General features: G+C 38.8%; 1 protein-coding gene across 1 annotated transcript; it reads right to left on the minus strand.

The window, feature by feature from the left end:
- Positions 1-10,596: 10,596 nt before the first annotated feature.
- LOC140930916 (GPI mannosyltransferase 4-like) lies at positions 10,597-15,499 on the minus strand. The gene is made up of 2 exons (XM_073380634.1): positions 13,974-15,499; positions 10,597-11,006 (listed from the first exon to the last, which is right to left on the minus strand). Exons 1-2 carry the CDS (start codon positions 15,492-15,494, stop codon positions 10,677-10,679), a joined length of 1,851 nt encoding a protein of 616 aa, XP_073236735.1. The 5' UTR covers positions 15,495-15,499; the 3' UTR covers positions 10,597-10,676.
- Positions 15,500-18,403: the final 2,904 nt, after the last annotated feature.

Consider the following 18,403-nt stretch of genomic DNA (forward strand, 5'->3'; position numbering starts at 1 on the left):
CGCGCAAAGGAAGGCGGGAAGGAGACAGCGGGCGAGACGTCTGGCAGATCTTGTTTTCAAGATGGCGGGAAGAGCAATGGCGGACGAATATGCAGTTTTTAAAATAAGTTCAGCGCTGTTCATTTTGCGAATTTTGACATTGCCTATCCACGTCGTGTGTATGAAGAGGAAGCTGTTTTCACCCCACACATTGGACTCAAGCATCATAATGTTTACTACCGGACGGGACGGTACTGCCTTTGATTTAATGAAACTGCCGCACGCCAAGGTAACAGCCGGTCAGGAAAATTAGTAAGTTAGTAATTTAGCAGTCGTTTCTGTTAAGGTCCCGAGTGATTAAACGATCTCTTCTGTCGAAGTGAAAAAATGGCGAGCTGAGAACCGTTGCAACAGCCAAATGAAGCCAAATATTTTGTAAAGCTTTAAAATACTATTCGCTGCACGCTGTATCTTGAGTTCTCGAAAAGGCAACAAACCAGTCTAGTCTCAAGACCTCTAAGTTATGTTATTAAATAGATGATAAAATATTTTATGAATCTGTTAAATTTTTGTCTCAGGATTTCGCATTGTGTATCATTTTCTCGACAATGTAAGCTTATGTACAGGAAAAACAGCTACAAAACTAGGTCTAGGTTTTTTTTACTTGTAGTTTTTTATTGTTCGATTATCTCACTGGGTACTAGACTTGTCACTGAATGCACAGCCCGGTGTAAATAAATTCTACTTACTTTTTATTTATATACCTCATTTTATGATGAAGCTGTGTCTAATGTGCAGCAAATACTTATTCTCTGTATTATTTTTTATTTGTTTTTGTGATATTACACAGTAGACCAATTGGGTTTTGCCATGCTCTTTTATAACACATCATTTGTGTCTTAATAAATAAATTATTGGTAACTTTGGTTTCAATTTGATAGACAATTTTGTTACCCTGATTGAAGAGGGTGATGTAGTTGATGAGATACCATCGTAACTACCATTTGGCCAGACAGGAGACGTTGTCCTAGACACTTTTTTTTAAAAAATAATTGTGTTTGAATATTTCAAATTTTATGGCAAACAAGATGCTGTGAATACCATTTTAGAGAATGATGATTGCATTGTCCCAGTGCCAACTGGTGGTAGGAAAGACTGAGTATTATGAAGTTCTTGGGATCATTCTACCCAGATTCAACATTGTTGTTCCTGTGATTGCTTATACATGGTTCCTTTCTTGGCAAACCTGTGGTAGCATAAAATTCCCCTCAAAAGTCTTCTGAAGGGGTAGTTTTTTACCTGCTTTGGAGTTGCAGAGGAATACAAGATCATCTAATAATTATCAATGGGCACAGAATTACCTTGAAATGCAAAAAACGTTAAGATAAGTATAAATGGTTCTGCATGACTACTAACCCCCAACCCCCTTCCTAGAAATTTTAACTACAAAATTATAATCAAGATACAAGCATTGAATGGATAGAACAGTAAAAACAGGCCCCTGGACAAACTGGAAGAATATGCAGTAAAAAACACTACACTAAACTATTAGTAGGCTAATGTCAGGTCTATTAACAGTGTCAAGCAATGAAAAATGCCAGCTGTTTTATGTATGGACCAGAAGCTCAGCCATGCAAAACCCTCACCCCTTTCCATTGCTTCGACTTCACCCAGAGAAATAGAAAATATTGCTCCTATTCCTTAAATTAGTGTCGCTGGACATTGAATTGATGTATGTTTTATGAACTTCTACCAAGATTATTGAACTGAGATGTGGTCAGGTCATTGAACTATGGTCAGCAAAAGAGAAAACCTGCACTTGCACCCCTAATCCAACTTAAACTCGCTCTAGCTGTCTTGCCCAAAGTAATCAATACTTTGCTCCTATAATTCCTTGATTTTGGACAATGGAAATTGGGATGATATGTGTTTTTTGAACTAATACTGTGATAAAAGCGCGTGTACAGTTGCCCCTTCCCCTCAGATTAACCATGTGTAACACACTCTTTAGCAGGTTCTCAAACATGGCGACGAACCAAGCGACTGTGAATCTTCCTGTCTCTGTTACTTTTGTTATATTGAGGGTTTAGGATTGCATGCAGTTTACACTGCGCGTTATCACGTTATGTTATAAGAATTAAGAAATGTTAACGTAATGGAATCGAAATCGAAAGGCAATAATCGAAATCGAATCGAATCGCAAGGAATATGAATATTTACACCCATAAATGAAATGAAATAAAGTTAAAACTAATGATAGCAATAACAAAATCTCTTACAAAAGATAAAATCGATAAATATATTTTAGCATTAATTATTGTACAATATATAGAGGATATTACATGGCTGCATGGAGATACAAAATTTCTCTTCGAGTGTTGAAAAATGTTTCATGAGTGGACGCAGCGAACGAGTGAAATATTTTTTCAACACGAGAAGAGAAATTTCGTATCTCCAAGCGGCCATGTAATGTTCTATTTATTATATAAACACCAATGAAATACCAAACCATTTCACTTTAATAGTTTTTTGGTGTGAAAGGCGCGATTTATTATGTAAGATAACATGTTATTTTCACATGTGAAGATAACAAGTTTTCGCACGAAAGCTCACCTGGTACATCATTGGTGTTTATATAATAATTAAAAATACTAAAAAAAGTTAAGCTAGAAAAGACTGCCTTTATAGCTGGAGATTTTCGTTTCCCTCATCAAGATTGACAGAGGTAGTCCAAAATAATTGATTGATCAATGCTGGCACCTTCCTTCTCTTCAACCCCTTCCCTGATCCGAAAATAAAGTTCATTACTTATCTCTCCAGAATCTAGGGATTTTATACCGAGAGTTAGGTAATTGTAAGCTTCAACAATTCAAGTTATGCATTTTTATTTATTTTGTCAAAAATATCCATCTGTCCCTGGTTTCATAGTTAGTAACGTCGCAGACTTAAATCTTGGTGTAAGGACATAATGTGGTCTTGATAATCAACTCCTGACCTTGCACAATCTAGCTAGGCCTTACACTTCTTTCAATTCACAAGGTTACTTGCTCGTTGTTCGGTGGATTTCGCCTAAAAGAGCGAAAAATAGAAACATAGTCGCCGGCGCTGTACTTTACTAATCCGGATTCTGCAATAAACGACAAGTTAAATACTAAAATATAAGACTTACCCGATACCGTCAAGTTATAAAATATTTTGTTAGAGGTCTTTGATTCGTAAGAATCCAGCAGATATCCGACTACTTTGCAGCCTGTCCGTTATTTCCACCTCAGGTTTTGAAATTTTGAGCCATTCACCTGTCTACTCAAAGTTTACAATGTTTACAACAATATGCTACTAAAATTGATCGCTTCCAAGACTTAAAAAGACCAAAAATTGGGCCGTGCCAAGAAAACGACTTTTTTGCCAAGAAAACGACACAAGATCTGGCAGGCGCTTCGCCCACTGTCTCTACCCTTCCCATGGTCCCGTGCGGTTCATCACCAGTACTCGTTTCGCGCTCGCCTCTGCCATGCGAAAAACGAAGCGCCTGAGGAGGAGGCTGGGGCTGAACAATATTTTGAAGAGACTGATGAATCAGTTACACGGATTTATTATCATGTCTAGGAACCTTCAGAACCTTGTTAGCGCTAATGATTTAACAATAAGAAAGAAATCGTCCGCTGTAATCTACGCTATAGGAGGGAAAGCTCGGGAAACTTCTGTTAGACATTATCACCAGCTCATTCTCTTATTATGAGCTATGAGTCGTGGATGGCCTGTCAGCACTTTATTTCAAATCACAAACTGTGTAAGAAACTATAGCCAATCTACGGGATTCAAATACGACATTATGAACTAATTCGCCGACGTTTTGACAGAAGGTTTACCGGCAGTGTCTGCGACGCGACCTTTTGTAAAGCGACAACCTCCATCAAGCTTCCTCGGCCATCTTTTGGCCGTCCCGACGAGAGTTTTTCTATTGTTGTCACCTCCGTCAGGGGCGGATCCAGGATCTTTTTAAGGAGGGGGTGCACTCGTCTCTTGGTCTACTTCAACACCAATAAACCACATAGTTTTTTTTTTTTTGCAGAATACCAATTGTATTAGGAAACCGCAGGTCATCTCGGGGGGGGGGGGGGGGTGCGCAGCCCCTGCACCCTCCCCCTAGATCCGCCCCTGGCCGTTATTAAAAAGCAGCCTAAAGTTTGGCTTTCTTTTAACAATGTGATGGATCTAGAAAGGTAGCGACTGATTGTGGACCTGACCTGACTCTCCCGTTGCGTGTTGTTGTTGTTTGACGTTTTATTTTTGTTTGATGATTCTGCTTATGGTTAAGCAAGTTTATGACGCGTCCTTTTGGCAGTACACCGAGTGTGGCCACTTAAAGTTCAACTGTATTTCAGCTTTTTTATCACTACTTCCAGATGGTTACTCATCACTTTAGCGCATATTTCTCAAACAGTGTTGTGTCAGGACCAGCTCGCTAGAGGCCACTCGCTTTAGGAAGCCAAGCACGACTAAAAGTACCTATTAGTTACTTAATAAATATAGGCTTAACACTTACAGCTGGCCCTGATCTGCCGTTCGTTTTGCTTGACGGATACTGCACAGCTTGGCTGAAACCTGGACTTCTCTGACTTTTTATTAAAGTTAAGAATTTCATTTCTTTGTACTTGCTTGCAGTTGTTTATGGATTTGCTTAAGTGTCAATGATAAATTGCCAAATTGCCTTAGTAACAAAGCACGCTATCTCTGCAAAATCTTTTGCAAAGATTTTTCGGTGGTCCAGGACAACTACAAACCGACAGCCACGTCCTATTTTTTTGCTTTTATACCCCCTAATTTTCTTTTTTTTTTTTAAAGGCACCATTCCAGCTGAGCCTTGTTATGTCTTCTTTTTAGCACAGTGCGACAAAATCAATCAAACGTAAAGTAAATCTCAGCTAAGAGCAGGGAGGAGAAATTTTGTTCTGGTCGCTCCATATTTCCCTGAGAAAGTTTATCATCTAAAAACACGTACATAGCCATGATGGAGGGCTAGAACTACCAAACCCCCATGATGCAATGCTCTTGTCATGTGACCGTCCTGATGTCATGTGACTGCTGTGTAACCTTGCATTCACTTTCGGCGGATGAAAGCCAAGCGATTTGGCTGAAATATATAGCGAAGCAAATAGTTTGTACGTTCCGCTCTTAAATTTCCTCTCACTAAGAACACATTTGTTTTATTTCCATGGCCATTATAATTATCGAGTTTCTAATGGTGCACATTTATGATGGCTAAATAATCGCAAGGTTTAAATAAACCCGCTTTATCTGTATTTTCGAGAAGAATAAAAAACCCCTGATTTAAAAAATTATGAAACAAAAATGTAAACCCCATGGGTCAGGGGCACCCATCGAGAATATAGTTCAAAACCACTTAAACATAGCATTGTGAACGTATTTTAGTATTTAAACGGTAGGTATAGGCATATTTTTATCCCCTCAAAATTTTTCATCTGTTCGGATTTCCTAGCTGAAAGTCTAGTGATCCGAAAATAATAGGGATCAAAACTTACTTTTTCGAAAATTTCAGCCAGAAAAAAGGCACCCGAAAATTGTAGGTGACCCTTTTAGGGTAAAAATCCGTTAAAAATAGGCAGCTATACCATTTTTTACATGTTCGAAAATCCTAGGAGAGGCAGGCAAGCAAGAAATTTTACTACAAATGTTTCGAAAATTCTAGATCTCAAATCGTCTTCCGAACAGATGTTCTTCCGAAAATTGTCGTTGGGTGCCCCTGATGGGTTTTGACCTAGATCAGTTACTAGGTATCTTATGGAAACCCATGGTTTCGGGAAAAATGGTTTATGACCTCTGTAACTCTTGGTTGTACCACAGCGGTAACCAGCCGGGCAGCAAAGTATCCCGTCACTGCAACAAACTGCGCTGGGAATTAGACAGCATCCGTAATCGGTATTGTATATCGGATTCCCATTAGCTATGATACAACAAGTCATAAGAAACGGGCACGCCATTTTGCCGTCGTCACGATAATTTATTTCCCTCTTGTGAACTCCAATTGCCAAGAGAAGCTGACGGCGTTTGACAGGATTCTTAGGACGTAGGGTAGATTCCATGACACCACCCGAGGGTTTTGTTTCATGGCCGGGTACCTTGAATGAGAACTCACGGCAAAAAACCAGTAACGTGAAAGCAGCAATGTAGAACTTCATCTTGCGAAAAGCGAGTAACACCATTGGAAACTGTGAGGTCTATGTCTGCAGTCTGCAGAGACAGAAAATAGCGGGTATCGAGCACAAGAAAAAAAGGCTGTCTTATAGCGGAGCCTCCTTTGTTAGAAAAGCGCACGGGACCATCCGCCTGTCCGTACAGAATCTTAAGGTAGGGGGCGCACCTCTTTTTTTATTATTTGTCATTACAAAGTTGAAACGAACAGAAACCAATAGCTGTAACTTTCAACACCAATTATTCTATCCGGCCTAACAGGCGTTACTTTAATAAAACGAAACGTTAATTAATACTGAGTCATATATTAGCGTTTTTAATGATGTACCCTGCATGTTTCAATTTGCAATAGTACATCGGTGATGTAGGGCCGGCAACAATTCTTTTCCAAACCTTTTTCTGTAATCGAGTTTGATTGCCGCGAGGCGGCCGTACCAAGAGGCAAGGCTGAATCGGTGTAAGATTCATAGAGCTTCGCAACGTTAGGAAGATTTTTCATCTTCTTTATTCCCCACCTCTTTCGCCCTTATTTTGGTAAAAGTGATACCCCATATTTGGCAGTGACGTTGTACAGTATATATTTGGTGGTTTTCTGGGGAGGGGGGTAGCAGAAGTAAACTATTTGACCCGTCAGTGAAGGATAAACTGCTGCCACTGGTTCACCTTGCGGCGCGGGTTTTCGCTACGAACCTGTTTACATAGAGGTGGCGGACACCAGGTAGTTGAGGTAACCCAAGGCGGGTAGTCTTATCTATCAAGTAAACGTGATCAAGTTAAAGCGAAAATTATATGAGCAGGCAAGTTACCCCCACCTAAGCGGATTACCTCACCTGACCTGGGGTCCCACCTCCATGTATTCGGTCCCTAAGATGATGGTTGCGCAGGTTGGTTGCCCTCAAATGGTGTCCCAGATACCGTGTTTTGAATGAAGAGACAACTTCAAGGAGTCGATCTATCGATATTTAGTTTAATTTTTTGCAAGAACATTTGAAGAACTTAATGTCGAAGTGTAAAAGTGGCAATATTTCTGCTCAACTCCGTACATAAATCGTGTATACATTTATTGTTGACAGGAAACAGAGCGAGAATTATAGAAAGTCTTTAGGACTTCCATCACACAAAGAACAATTGAAGGCGGTTCCCCTAGCTTATTTATTATTTATTTATCTTTTTTTTTTTTGCTGTGAATGTACATCATCCAGCTTTTTCCTACTAAAGTGAACTACAAATTTCTGTATTTCTTTGCAATGTGTTAAAGCTCTTTGGTTTTAAGTTCATTGTTGTAACAAAGAAATTAGAATTATACAGAAACGGAATCTTCGGTTTTAGGCTTGGCTAAATCTTTATTTAGTAAAATCCAACTAGTGGTCTATTATCAATGCTGCGTTCCGATTGGTTGAGTTACTACTAGGCTATATGTTATAGCCCCTTAGTAGCGAAAAGCGCGGGCTTTTTGGTGGCAAAAAAGGATTAAAGTCTAGCTTTAACTAGCTAAAATTTTTTTATTCTCGATATTTATGACCAACTAGTTGGATTTTACTAAAACAATTATTCTTCTCGCCCTCAAGGCCTCTAAGTTAACAGCCCATTCGTCCTTCGGCCTCATGAGCTATTGACTCATAACCCATTCGGGCTCGAGGAATAATTGTTAAATATTATGCTTAGCACTTACAGCTGGCCCTGTTAAGTTTCTTTCTACTTTACAGATAAACTGCACAGGTATCTGGAGACCAGACTTCTTTGACTTCTTACTTAAGAGTTTCATTTCTATATATGCGTCTGTTTAATGGATTTCTTAATGGTAGAGCTGAATTGTCAATCACAACACTTTCCTTAGTAACAAATGGTTCACGCTAAGTATCTTTTCTAAATCTTTTCCATAGCTTTTTAAGTTGTTGAAAAAAACTGAAACTGCTGAGGCAAAGTTTAGAGAAATTATACCACTTTTTTAAAGTTATCTAAGATCCTTCAGACTAATAATAATCAGGGGTGCAAACCGCATAAATTGTAAACAAAGAAAAAAGATAAACAGATTAGCCGGAGAGGTTTTCTACTCGTTATCAAACTGTCAAATTTATTTTCTACAATTTATTTTAGTTCGATGGCTAAAAGACAGATACGATTGATAATTGAAAAGTAAATTTTATATCTTTGAAAGAATGAAGGTCAAGGTCGGGGACAGGGTATCTCCTAAGGAACTAAAAGGAGAAATTCAACTCATTGCTGGTCCTCAAATCTAGTAAAAGTCACCAGTAAAGCCAAATATATTCCAGTAGAGAAAAGGGTGTTGTCCTTAGCGAAACATGCATTATTTCAGAGGGCTGCAGTTTTTTGAATGTGTGCGTTTCAGTGTTTAAGATGTTGGGTCCTAACAGTAAACGCTTAAAAATTTCCGGACGCCTAAAAGTGTTCTAAAATAAAGAAACAGAAAACGTGCGACTAAACATGCAAATAAGGCTAAATAATTAAAGGTCTTAAAGAATCTCGTCAATCAGGAATAAATCGTTTACTTACTTTATGTTTTCCTTCGTTTCATTGTAAACAGTTCCATTACTTTAGCTTAAGGAAGCACACTTTTATCTTCAAAATCATAAAAGATCAGATTCATTACAACTTAGTAAGTTTATAATTTAGTTGTGAAATTTCGGGAATTAGGGACTCTCTAGTTAAATGTAATTTTTGATATATGCTACAGATTTCATAGCAATTATTTTATTTAGTTTAAATTTTACTTAATAATATCGTCGATAAAAATTCAAAAAAGCGATTTCAGAGCAAGCGTTTTTTTGACACCAAAGCCTTATAAAAATGACGCAAAAATGAAAATAAAACTACGAGATGCATTCTTCCTGGACTGCAAAGATTTTGCGTCAGCCATGTCCTATTTATTGCCTTCATATCTCATTTCCCTGACCTTTTCTTTTGTATTTTGCGCATGGAGAAGCCCACCGCTGAACAATGCTCAGATTATGACATCGAGGGCACTGCCTAGGACCGAGCCAGTTGGAGGCGACTTACAGCCGACTGCTCTTCGTTCGACCGGTGATGATGAAGTATTTCTCATCAGAGGGCCGGAAGAAGGCACCCTCTGCAAAGCCGAGTCTCCGTTTGTCTTTTTCTTGATCGTGTGCGACAAAATTGAGAAAGCGAAAGGACGGCACTCTGCTGACAGAGTGGGAAGAAGGTCGCTCTTGTGGGTCAATATTTTCGTAAAAAAATTAATTGGTAATCTAGAATAAGACATTTGTTTTTTGTTCATGGCCATTAAAATTATACAGTCCCTAAATTTTGCACATGTATAATGGCAAAATAACCGCGAAGTTTGATTAACCCCTCCTTAGCTCTGTGTTCTTCCAGACGGTAAAACCTCTGATTTAAAAAAACAAATTCAATTTAACCCAACTTAAGCCCCAAAAAGGGATTGACGAGATTGATTACAAGTTGTTTATTGTGCCTCTCTGGTTTATCCTGCCGGAGAGCAGTGGAGCCAATCAATACAACAAACTGGGTGGCCATATCAACAGCATCCATACCTAGTAGAAGACATGCGACAGCTTGTGTTACCATGTGAAGACGTTGTCTTTGTAGCCTTCATAGACCTCACGAAGGCTTTCCACCTGGAAAGCAGAGACGGCCTATTTAAGATTCTGCCCAAGTTCGGATATCCACCCAGGCTCCTCAGCATCATTAGTTCCTTTCACGAGGACATGAAGGGCACTGTAGTCTTCGACGGGTCAACATCAGACCCTTTCGGCATCCAAAGCGGAGTGAAGCAGGTTTGCGTCTTCGCGCCAACCTAATTGGAATTTTCTTCGCTGTACTGCTGAAACAAGCCTCTGGAGATGCAACAGAGAGCGTCTACCTCCGAACCAGGTCAGACGGAAAGCTCTTCAACCTCTAGTCTAAGAGCAAAGTCTAAAGTCAAAATGAAATATCTACGTGATCTCCTCTTTTCCGACGATGCAGCCGTCAGTGCCAACTAAGCCAAAGACCTTCAGCGGCTCATAAACCATTTCAGCAGTAGTTGGGGTCGGGGATCATTTCGGGTCGCGTACAGTACGAGCAGAATTTTGCAGAATTCGTGATACAATGCTAGTTGATTTCTACTAAAAATGAAAAGACAGCGCCAGGAGGCCAAAATGGAATCCAATTGTTTCATACAGTTAACAACCAATCACGGCGCGTGTAGCATTTGGCACTTGTTCTTCCAAGTCACAAAAGTTAACCTTCGGTTCAGTTTTTTTCCTTTTCCTCGCTTTATATGAATACTTTCTACTGAACTTTTTTATTGCGTTCTTTACTTTGTTAACAAGGAATTACGTCGCACGTACTTTAACACTCTGCTGAGTATGAGTTAAAGAAAAACAACTTATCTTTGACTTTATTCGTGTCTGCACTTACATTAGGTACGTTGTGTAAAAATATATTTGACAGTTGACATATTTTGTTTAATTTTGTGTATCTCAAAACGGCAACAAGTTAACTTATGAGTAACTGTTGTTCTGTACATACTGATACAAATTAAGAGAAAGCTCTGAATAAATCCAGTTAGTAAAATCCCTCCAACCAGGAACTCTCCATCCATTTTTCAAGGTCTCTTTGATTCTCCTTGCACAGTACTCAGTACTTAATGTTGGATCCAAGTACTCTCCCCCCTCTTTACTGCTCATACAAGTCTGAGTTTCTTCAGGGTTGGATTTGAAAAGAGACATCAAGTCAGGGGGGTCCTCCATGCTCAAGTGGGGATAAAACTGTTTCAACAATTTAAAGTTTGGATGGTTGAACTTGACTGTTGAAGGGCAGATAACAAACAGCTGTTGGAAAAGACATAAAAAGGAAAAGTCAATCAAAAAAATGCGAGAAAGTATAGGACCTGTTGATAATGTGTAGGGATGCGGTTTGGATGCATCAGATTTACAAAAGAGGTCTCAGTTGCATTTTTGGGGAGTGTCTGGCAGGGGGGGGGGGGGGCACTTCCTGATCCTGCAATACCACCCCTTTTTCATAACAAATGTCTGTCATCTCTACCCCATTCCATTTTCTTTCCCAATACCGCATCGCATCCCAAGATTTCGCATTGAGAGTGAATTTTGGAGAATCCCACTTGCCGAATACTGGTCAATTCCCATGTCCTGTCAAAACATTTCACACACTGTATTTCAACCAAATCCCAGATCACAAAAATACCCCTCTAGACCCTGTTTGGATAGTTAAACTGCATTGTTAAAGGGCAGATGACACACAGTTCATGGTAAGAAAAGACAAACAAACAAACAAAACAAAGCAGTTAAAGAAGTGCAAGGAATAATTGAATTCTTGTTTGCACGTTGCTGACAACTGTTTGTTGTTCATGTACCTATTGCATTTAGTTATATTAATGATGGGTAGAGACACAGGATTTTTATTCCAACCCTGGTCCTCCCCCTCCCCTTCCACTCGGATTTTCCATTTTTCCTTCAAATCCTTCTGAATAACCAACAGGGTTCGCAAATATGCCCAGTTTAGCTCTGATTTGACGCCAAACTATTTCAAATGACTCTGCTTCTGTTCACTGGAGCTGATTACAGCGGGAGTCTTTGCAGGTCATTATAACCCCAGAAATTCTGGAATGGAATAATAATAATAATAATAATAATAATAATAATAATAATAATAATAATAATAATAATAATAATAATAATAATAATAATAATAAAGTTTCTTTGTTAAAGCTGTTCAACAGATACAGTACCCCAAAATGGTACAAAAGATTAAAATGAGAATAGCTTGTGGTGAACGTGTGTACCCTTGGAAGATAGTACGGTCAAGGGCACAATCAAGAGCTTTTTCATTTAGCTATCATGAATTTGAGCCTTCAGGGTCAGCACCCGCTCCCAATCACTCAAACTTCAAAAGTTAAAATGGCATCCTCGGTGAAAAGACCATGTTTCACATTGAATACACAAAATAATTTATGAAGCCGCTTTGATGAGAGATAAAGAGACCTTAAGCAACAACTGGAGGTGGCACAGAGGAGGCCAACCAGAAGGAAAATTTCACGTCTTTGAGCTAATTAGCATATTTGCTTGATGTTCAGCCCGCATCGACCTCAGTTAGCATCGGGCAAAAAAGGATGGTTTGATTGCCTCGACAGATGGCAGCTTACCCTTCAAGTTTTGCTATTTTAAATGCAAAGAATTTTCCTCATTTAGTCTGACAAACAAGTATTTACTAGCCATCGCTCTTGCATTTCAATGGCAAATATTTGACTAATTTTTACTTTACAACTGTAAACAGCTGTATAAATTAACGTGTACATGTAGTGGTAGCTGAAGCGGGAGATTGAGAGACAAGTAAACAAAGTGGGTGAGTTAAATTTTACGTTTTCCCTGAATCGAAACCGACTTACAGTAAATGACTCTTGTGTGTAGAAATATATTGTGAAAATGCTATTTGTAAGTCTTTGTAGCATCCATCTCGTTAAGGTTGACTCAGACATAATCATCGTAAGGAAAATCATTGATCAAGATTTTTAGAGGCGTTCAAATCATAGAGTAAAAGAAATTCATGCTCGACCTCATCTGTGATATCTTTGAAGCTGCCACAGCTGAGAGGTCTGTGATTTCTCGAAAGGTTGCCATTAAGTTTTGTTAAAACTGAGACAAACGTCTATAAAGTCAAACTGAGCTTTGAAAACAAAAACAAACCAAAACAATTTGGCACCTGAGTCTGCTATGCAGCTCAACTTTCTAAATTTGTGACAAATGGTGGCGGACCCACTCCTTTGTGGCCACTTAAAGTCCCTAAAATGATGTTGTGTGGCATTAACCCTGTAAGTCCCAATAGTGCTCAAAATCAATTTTCTCCTAATGATATCCATAGACTATCATGAGCAAAGTCTATGAGAATTAACAAAATGATCACAAAGAGAAAAATATTTTATCTTTTACCAAATTCTCTCAACTAATTCTTCAAGGAAATGTATGGAGATCAGTTTGGAGAATTTGTATGTGGATATTGGGACTTAAAAAGTTAAGGCCTCTGGAGCATGATGTTCAACCCACATTTTGTCAGTTTTCTCCGATTTCTTCAACAAATAAACATGAATTCAAAACATGCCTGATTGACGGATGTTTGTCAATGTATCTTGTGTTGTCAGTTCGTGCTTTTTTGTGAACTGATTAAGTCAATAACAAATTAAACATATTTCAAGGAATACGCTCTTGTCTTTCTCCTGTGGAAATTCCAGGCCTAAACCCCCCATGACTTTGGAATTCCAATCATAAGGTACAATGTATCCCCCATGCCTTTGGATTTCCAGTTCAAAGAACCTCCCTTGCCCTTGGAATTTGAAAAGCTGTGCATGGTATAGATAATAGTATGGATATTTTCTGGAATTGCCCAATGATGTGGGGGATGTAGCAGGGATGACTGTTATGGTCAGCACACACTGGGTGACACGTCGCACTAATGCGTCATAATGGTAACATGTTGCAACAAGCTACACAAATTGAAAATGATTTGATTTTATGCAACTTATCAGGGCTACAAAATTCTTGCAAAAATTCTCCAGCACAAAAAGTGATTTGTTGCTGGGATGTGTTTATAATGCAACTTGTTACATAATATGTGCCAACCTTTGAGTGCAACAGATCCACAATGGTGATACTCAGCTTTAAGTCCCTCTCTAAACTGAAACCAATACATAAAAAAAAAACATTTGATTGTAAAATCACAGTCACAATCACTTCTGTATTCACCCCCAATCATTACTTTTAGTCTCCTATGAGAAACTATCTTACCTCAAATTTTTTTCCATGCATTTTAGCCTCCTCATGGATAAGCTTTTCCAAATGTTTCACCAGAGTATCCTTTGAGCTTCCTTTTAAATCAAGAACCGCTAAGCTGTGAAGTGAGTCCCCTTCATGTTCACGAGACATTGGCCAAGCCAAAAGATGCTGAGGAGGCATGTAAGTGTGATAAAAAGTTACATGATATGTTACGGCAGAGTTTTGCTGACTCCTTGCATTATGAAGATACTGTTGAAGATGTGCCATGCATGGATAAACTCCCCCCTGATGCAGTATTCCAAACATAATACAACCAATTATATTCCAGATAATCCAAGAAAGCATTATCAGGGGTGCAAAGGAAGATGCCGTCAAACACCATGAAAAGAGTATGACCAATGGAAGGAGAACTGGAGTGATAAACCGTGGTTCTTGGTGAGGTATCCATGACAACAATGCTATAGAAACGACAATACTGCACAGCAGCAAGCTCCAGATAAAGAGTGTTTTATAGTCATCAAGTACGCCGTTACTCTTGCTAGGGTTTCTTCTGCTTAATAAAACTTTAAGGTAGTCTGCAAACTTCCTTTTAAGCACAGTATGGGCAATCATCATGTAGAAAGCAAATGCCATAGGTCCAAACAACAATGGCAGGTTTACAGCAAAGTGCGTTATCCTTGGATGAAGACCATGATCTTTTACCCTACCTGTGTCTAGGTTGTATAAGATAAAGTTGAGTGCAGTAAGAACAATTTCTTTTTTCTGTAAGTACCCAAAGTAGAAAGAATCAACTAAGGTCAATATAGTAAGCATCAGAAAACTACCAACACCAACTAAAGTGCACTGTTTTAAAACCTCTTTTACCGCAGTAAAGGTCTTTGCTTCAATTGACCAGTTAAAGGTGAAAATATCAATGACCCACCAAAGTAAGGGTGTAAAAGCAAAGGCCAAAAATGTTGGACGGATCCAAAATCCTACAGTCAGAAGCAACCCCATCAACAAGGTCCGCACGCGGTCCCTTCCTGATCGGAAAATGTTCCTGTTTGAAACGGAAGAAATAACCAGCAGCAGCAAGGCTGCAAATACGACAGCTTCCGCGCTGTTAGAAAATGTCCGCGTATAGAATACCAGCGTCACGAAAGACGTGCTAAACAGGCAAAGTGAAGGAGTTGGGTCCGTACTGAGATGTTGACAAATTTTATAAACTGTGTAATCGATGAAAAGAGATGCGACCGTCATAAAAAGTCTTGGAGCTACAATAAGAGTTCTTGAGGTGATATTTCCGGCAGCTACAACCATCTTTACGATGTAAAAGGGAATGCTCGTGAAGATATAGGGAAAGACTGGAGAACGCACGGGAAAATTTTCGAGCCACTCCCACGTTCTCGTGTGTTTAAATCCCATAACATCTCCAGCAGTGATTTCTGTAGCTTGAAAGAACTCATCAGGGTAAATATAGCCCCTTTGTGGGATGCAAACCCAACAGAAACGGATAAAAACAGCAACAAACCATAACCATCTTCCATCCGCCATATTGTTTTTGTTTGAGCCTATAAACAAATGTAGCATTGATCAGCGGTTTAGGAATTGGATCATACGTCATGAAATCTATACCAGAGAGTCCATTTGTCAGAAAATCGAGCACCCACTTAGACCACTTAGATACGCTATCAACAGGATAATCCCTTTATTATTGCATTTGTGAAAACACAATTGGTTTCCTCAGTACTTATCCTCTAGATAGTGATTTACCAGTGCCGTCGCGCTATTCAACTGTTGAGCCAGGTCAGGCCAGGAGCCCTGCTAATTTCTTACTCTCTCAATCCTTTTCCGATACATTTTCAATAAGCTGAGAGAATTTGATAAAAAAATCAAAGCTATTTCTCTTTGGGTGATCATTTTCATAATTCCCATAACCATGTAGCTTTTCCCTTAGTGACATACGGATATTGCCTAGAGAAATTAAAACTCATGCTAGGAAAAATCTAGCTGAACTTTGCAGCAAAACCTTCAGGAGCAGTTGCCGAGGCCGGAACCATAACCCGTTTCTTCAAGTAAAGATGGTTAATGAATTAGGTCAAACACTGATAACAGCTTACTTTTTTTCCCGATCCCCCCCCCCCCCCCGGGGGTGGGTGGGGCAAGGGTAGTTTGGGAAGAGAAGCGCAGCCGAGGCCTTCAAGATCCTGTTTGAGACAAAAATCGTCTATTTCGCTACCCTGTTCAAGACGAGAGACAATTCAATTCAATTCAATTATTTATTTACACTATGTAAGATATTTACATAAGTGTACATTAAGTAGGAAAATAAAGTAGCTACAAATAATAATTAACTAAAAGACCCAGTTTCATAATCCTTATTCGTTTCGTTTCGGGCGCATACCAAATTAAGTTATTAATTTTAGGAAACTAACTTAACAGAATTAGATTTTTGTCGATTGAAAAAGGTTATTACCACACACATTTAGACCAGTCATCAACAACCTTCACACCCTTTAAAAGGTTTCTGGTCCAAAAAGCATCCTATTTAAGACGCTACTTAGTGAAATTGTATACCCCATTCAAATCTAAGACCCTGAAAACAATATCATGTTCAGCGGCACATACCCGTTTAACCGTGACAAATCTTTATTCAACTACTTTTAGTAAATGGTGCCCCGTGATGGTGCCAAGGAATAAGAAAACGTCAAATCGTACAATTATCTCACACTAATACCGAACCCGTTTGGAAACTTTAATCTTGCTAAGCAGGAGCTAAAACAAGTTGCACTCCAGGCCCTCTATCAGTGAAGAAAAGACTGATTTGAAGCCAGTTTAGGGAAAATATCAAATTATTAAACGATAAAGCTATTTGGCACACTTACATTCTTCATGGCGGTGAAATATGAGGCACTGACTGCAACGGACAGATAGAGGTAGTGAACTTGGGAGGAAGTAAGATCTTAAAGTCGCATCATCCTACTATTTTGGCGACACTATTTCTTTGTCGTCTGATTTTGTTTATATTCGTTAATAGTAAAACGTGAGGACGGTTCCTAATCGGTTGCCATCTCGACAGTCTTATAAGGTTTTTAAGGAGGTAAAGACGAAAAACTCTTATCCAAAGTACTTAACACGGAATTCACCAGGAAACCGAGTAATTTTAATATTTTGACTGGACAAAAACCTTGTACCAGAATAATTAAAAGCATTATTTTTTTACATTTTTCAAGGGCTAAAGATGTAATTAATCTTCTGTAGTAACACCAAAGAAAATTTCTTACGGAAGCCTGGGAAAATTAATGTCGAATTTCACAACAATTGTGAAAACGAGGGTAAACTTCTAAAAATTCATATGTAAGGTGTAATTTTGTGAAATTTGACATTCGTTTTCTAGGGCACTCAAAGGAAATTTGCTTTAGTTTTACTACAGATGACTAATTACATGTTTAGCCCTTGAAAATGCAAATAAGAATGCAATATTCTTTAAATTATTCTGGTACAAGGTTTTTGTCCACTGAAAAATAAAATTAATCAATTTCCCGGTGGATTCCGTCTTTAAAAGTTGTTGAAGTTACCAGGTTGAGGTAGGATGGTCTTAAGGAGCAGGAAAATCCAATAAACGAACAAACAACAACAACAACGACAAACAACAAAAAAACATCAACAAGAGGCAACCACCTCCTTACTTTATAAAAGTACCCACAGCGTTTTTTAAAACTACAAATTGCAGTACGGTGGAAGGAGTTTTTTGACAAGAAAATGTATGGCCGTTCTGCCCGGCGCTCAAAAAAGGGGTGACCGTATTACCGGGGAGGCCGTAAGGCGAGGTTCCCCTGTAATATATAGATTTAGCCAGGGCTAAAAGCGAAGCTCTGGCTAATAATACGTGTAAACAAAAAAAAAATAAATCGTGTAATCGGGGAACGACAATGAAAATGGCTTCAAGACTAATAGATCTAATTAGCAGAAAAACAAATTGCACGTGCAGCACACTTTTTCTTCTAATTAGCAAAAAAAAAAATTTGCACGTGCAGCACGCTTTTTTGTCTTTCCCTTGCCGTTGTTTTGCACGACTACAACGCTGTTTTGTACAACTAAAACGTCAAACTTCCTAGTTACACACTATTTTTATAGAGAAATTGTCGTATGTGTTTACCCAATATTTTGTTTCCTGTGTTCATGTTCGCTTGCACTGCCGCTCATATTCACCTTGCTGGCCGCTAGCATTTCTCATTTTCTCACCGCCGCTTTGAATTTCCATGTTTTTCTTCCTACGAATTTTCAGTAACTCGCTCCAGCTCTTTCTCTGTTATCCACGTTAGTGTACACAAAAAATAACTCCGAAAAAGACACGACTTTTTTCTTTCTAAAAGTCAGGGCGGCCATGTGATTTCCTTCCAAATAAAACCTTGAGTTGCATTTGGGTTCCCATACCTGTTGATTGAGTTATTTTACATTGG

This window comes from Porites lutea, chromosome 3 (genome assembly GCF_958299795.1).
Source record: "Porites lutea chromosome 3, jaPorLute2.1, whole genome shotgun sequence".
Taxonomy (NCBI): Eukaryota; Metazoa; Cnidaria; class Anthozoa; order Scleractinia; family Poritidae; genus Porites; species Porites lutea.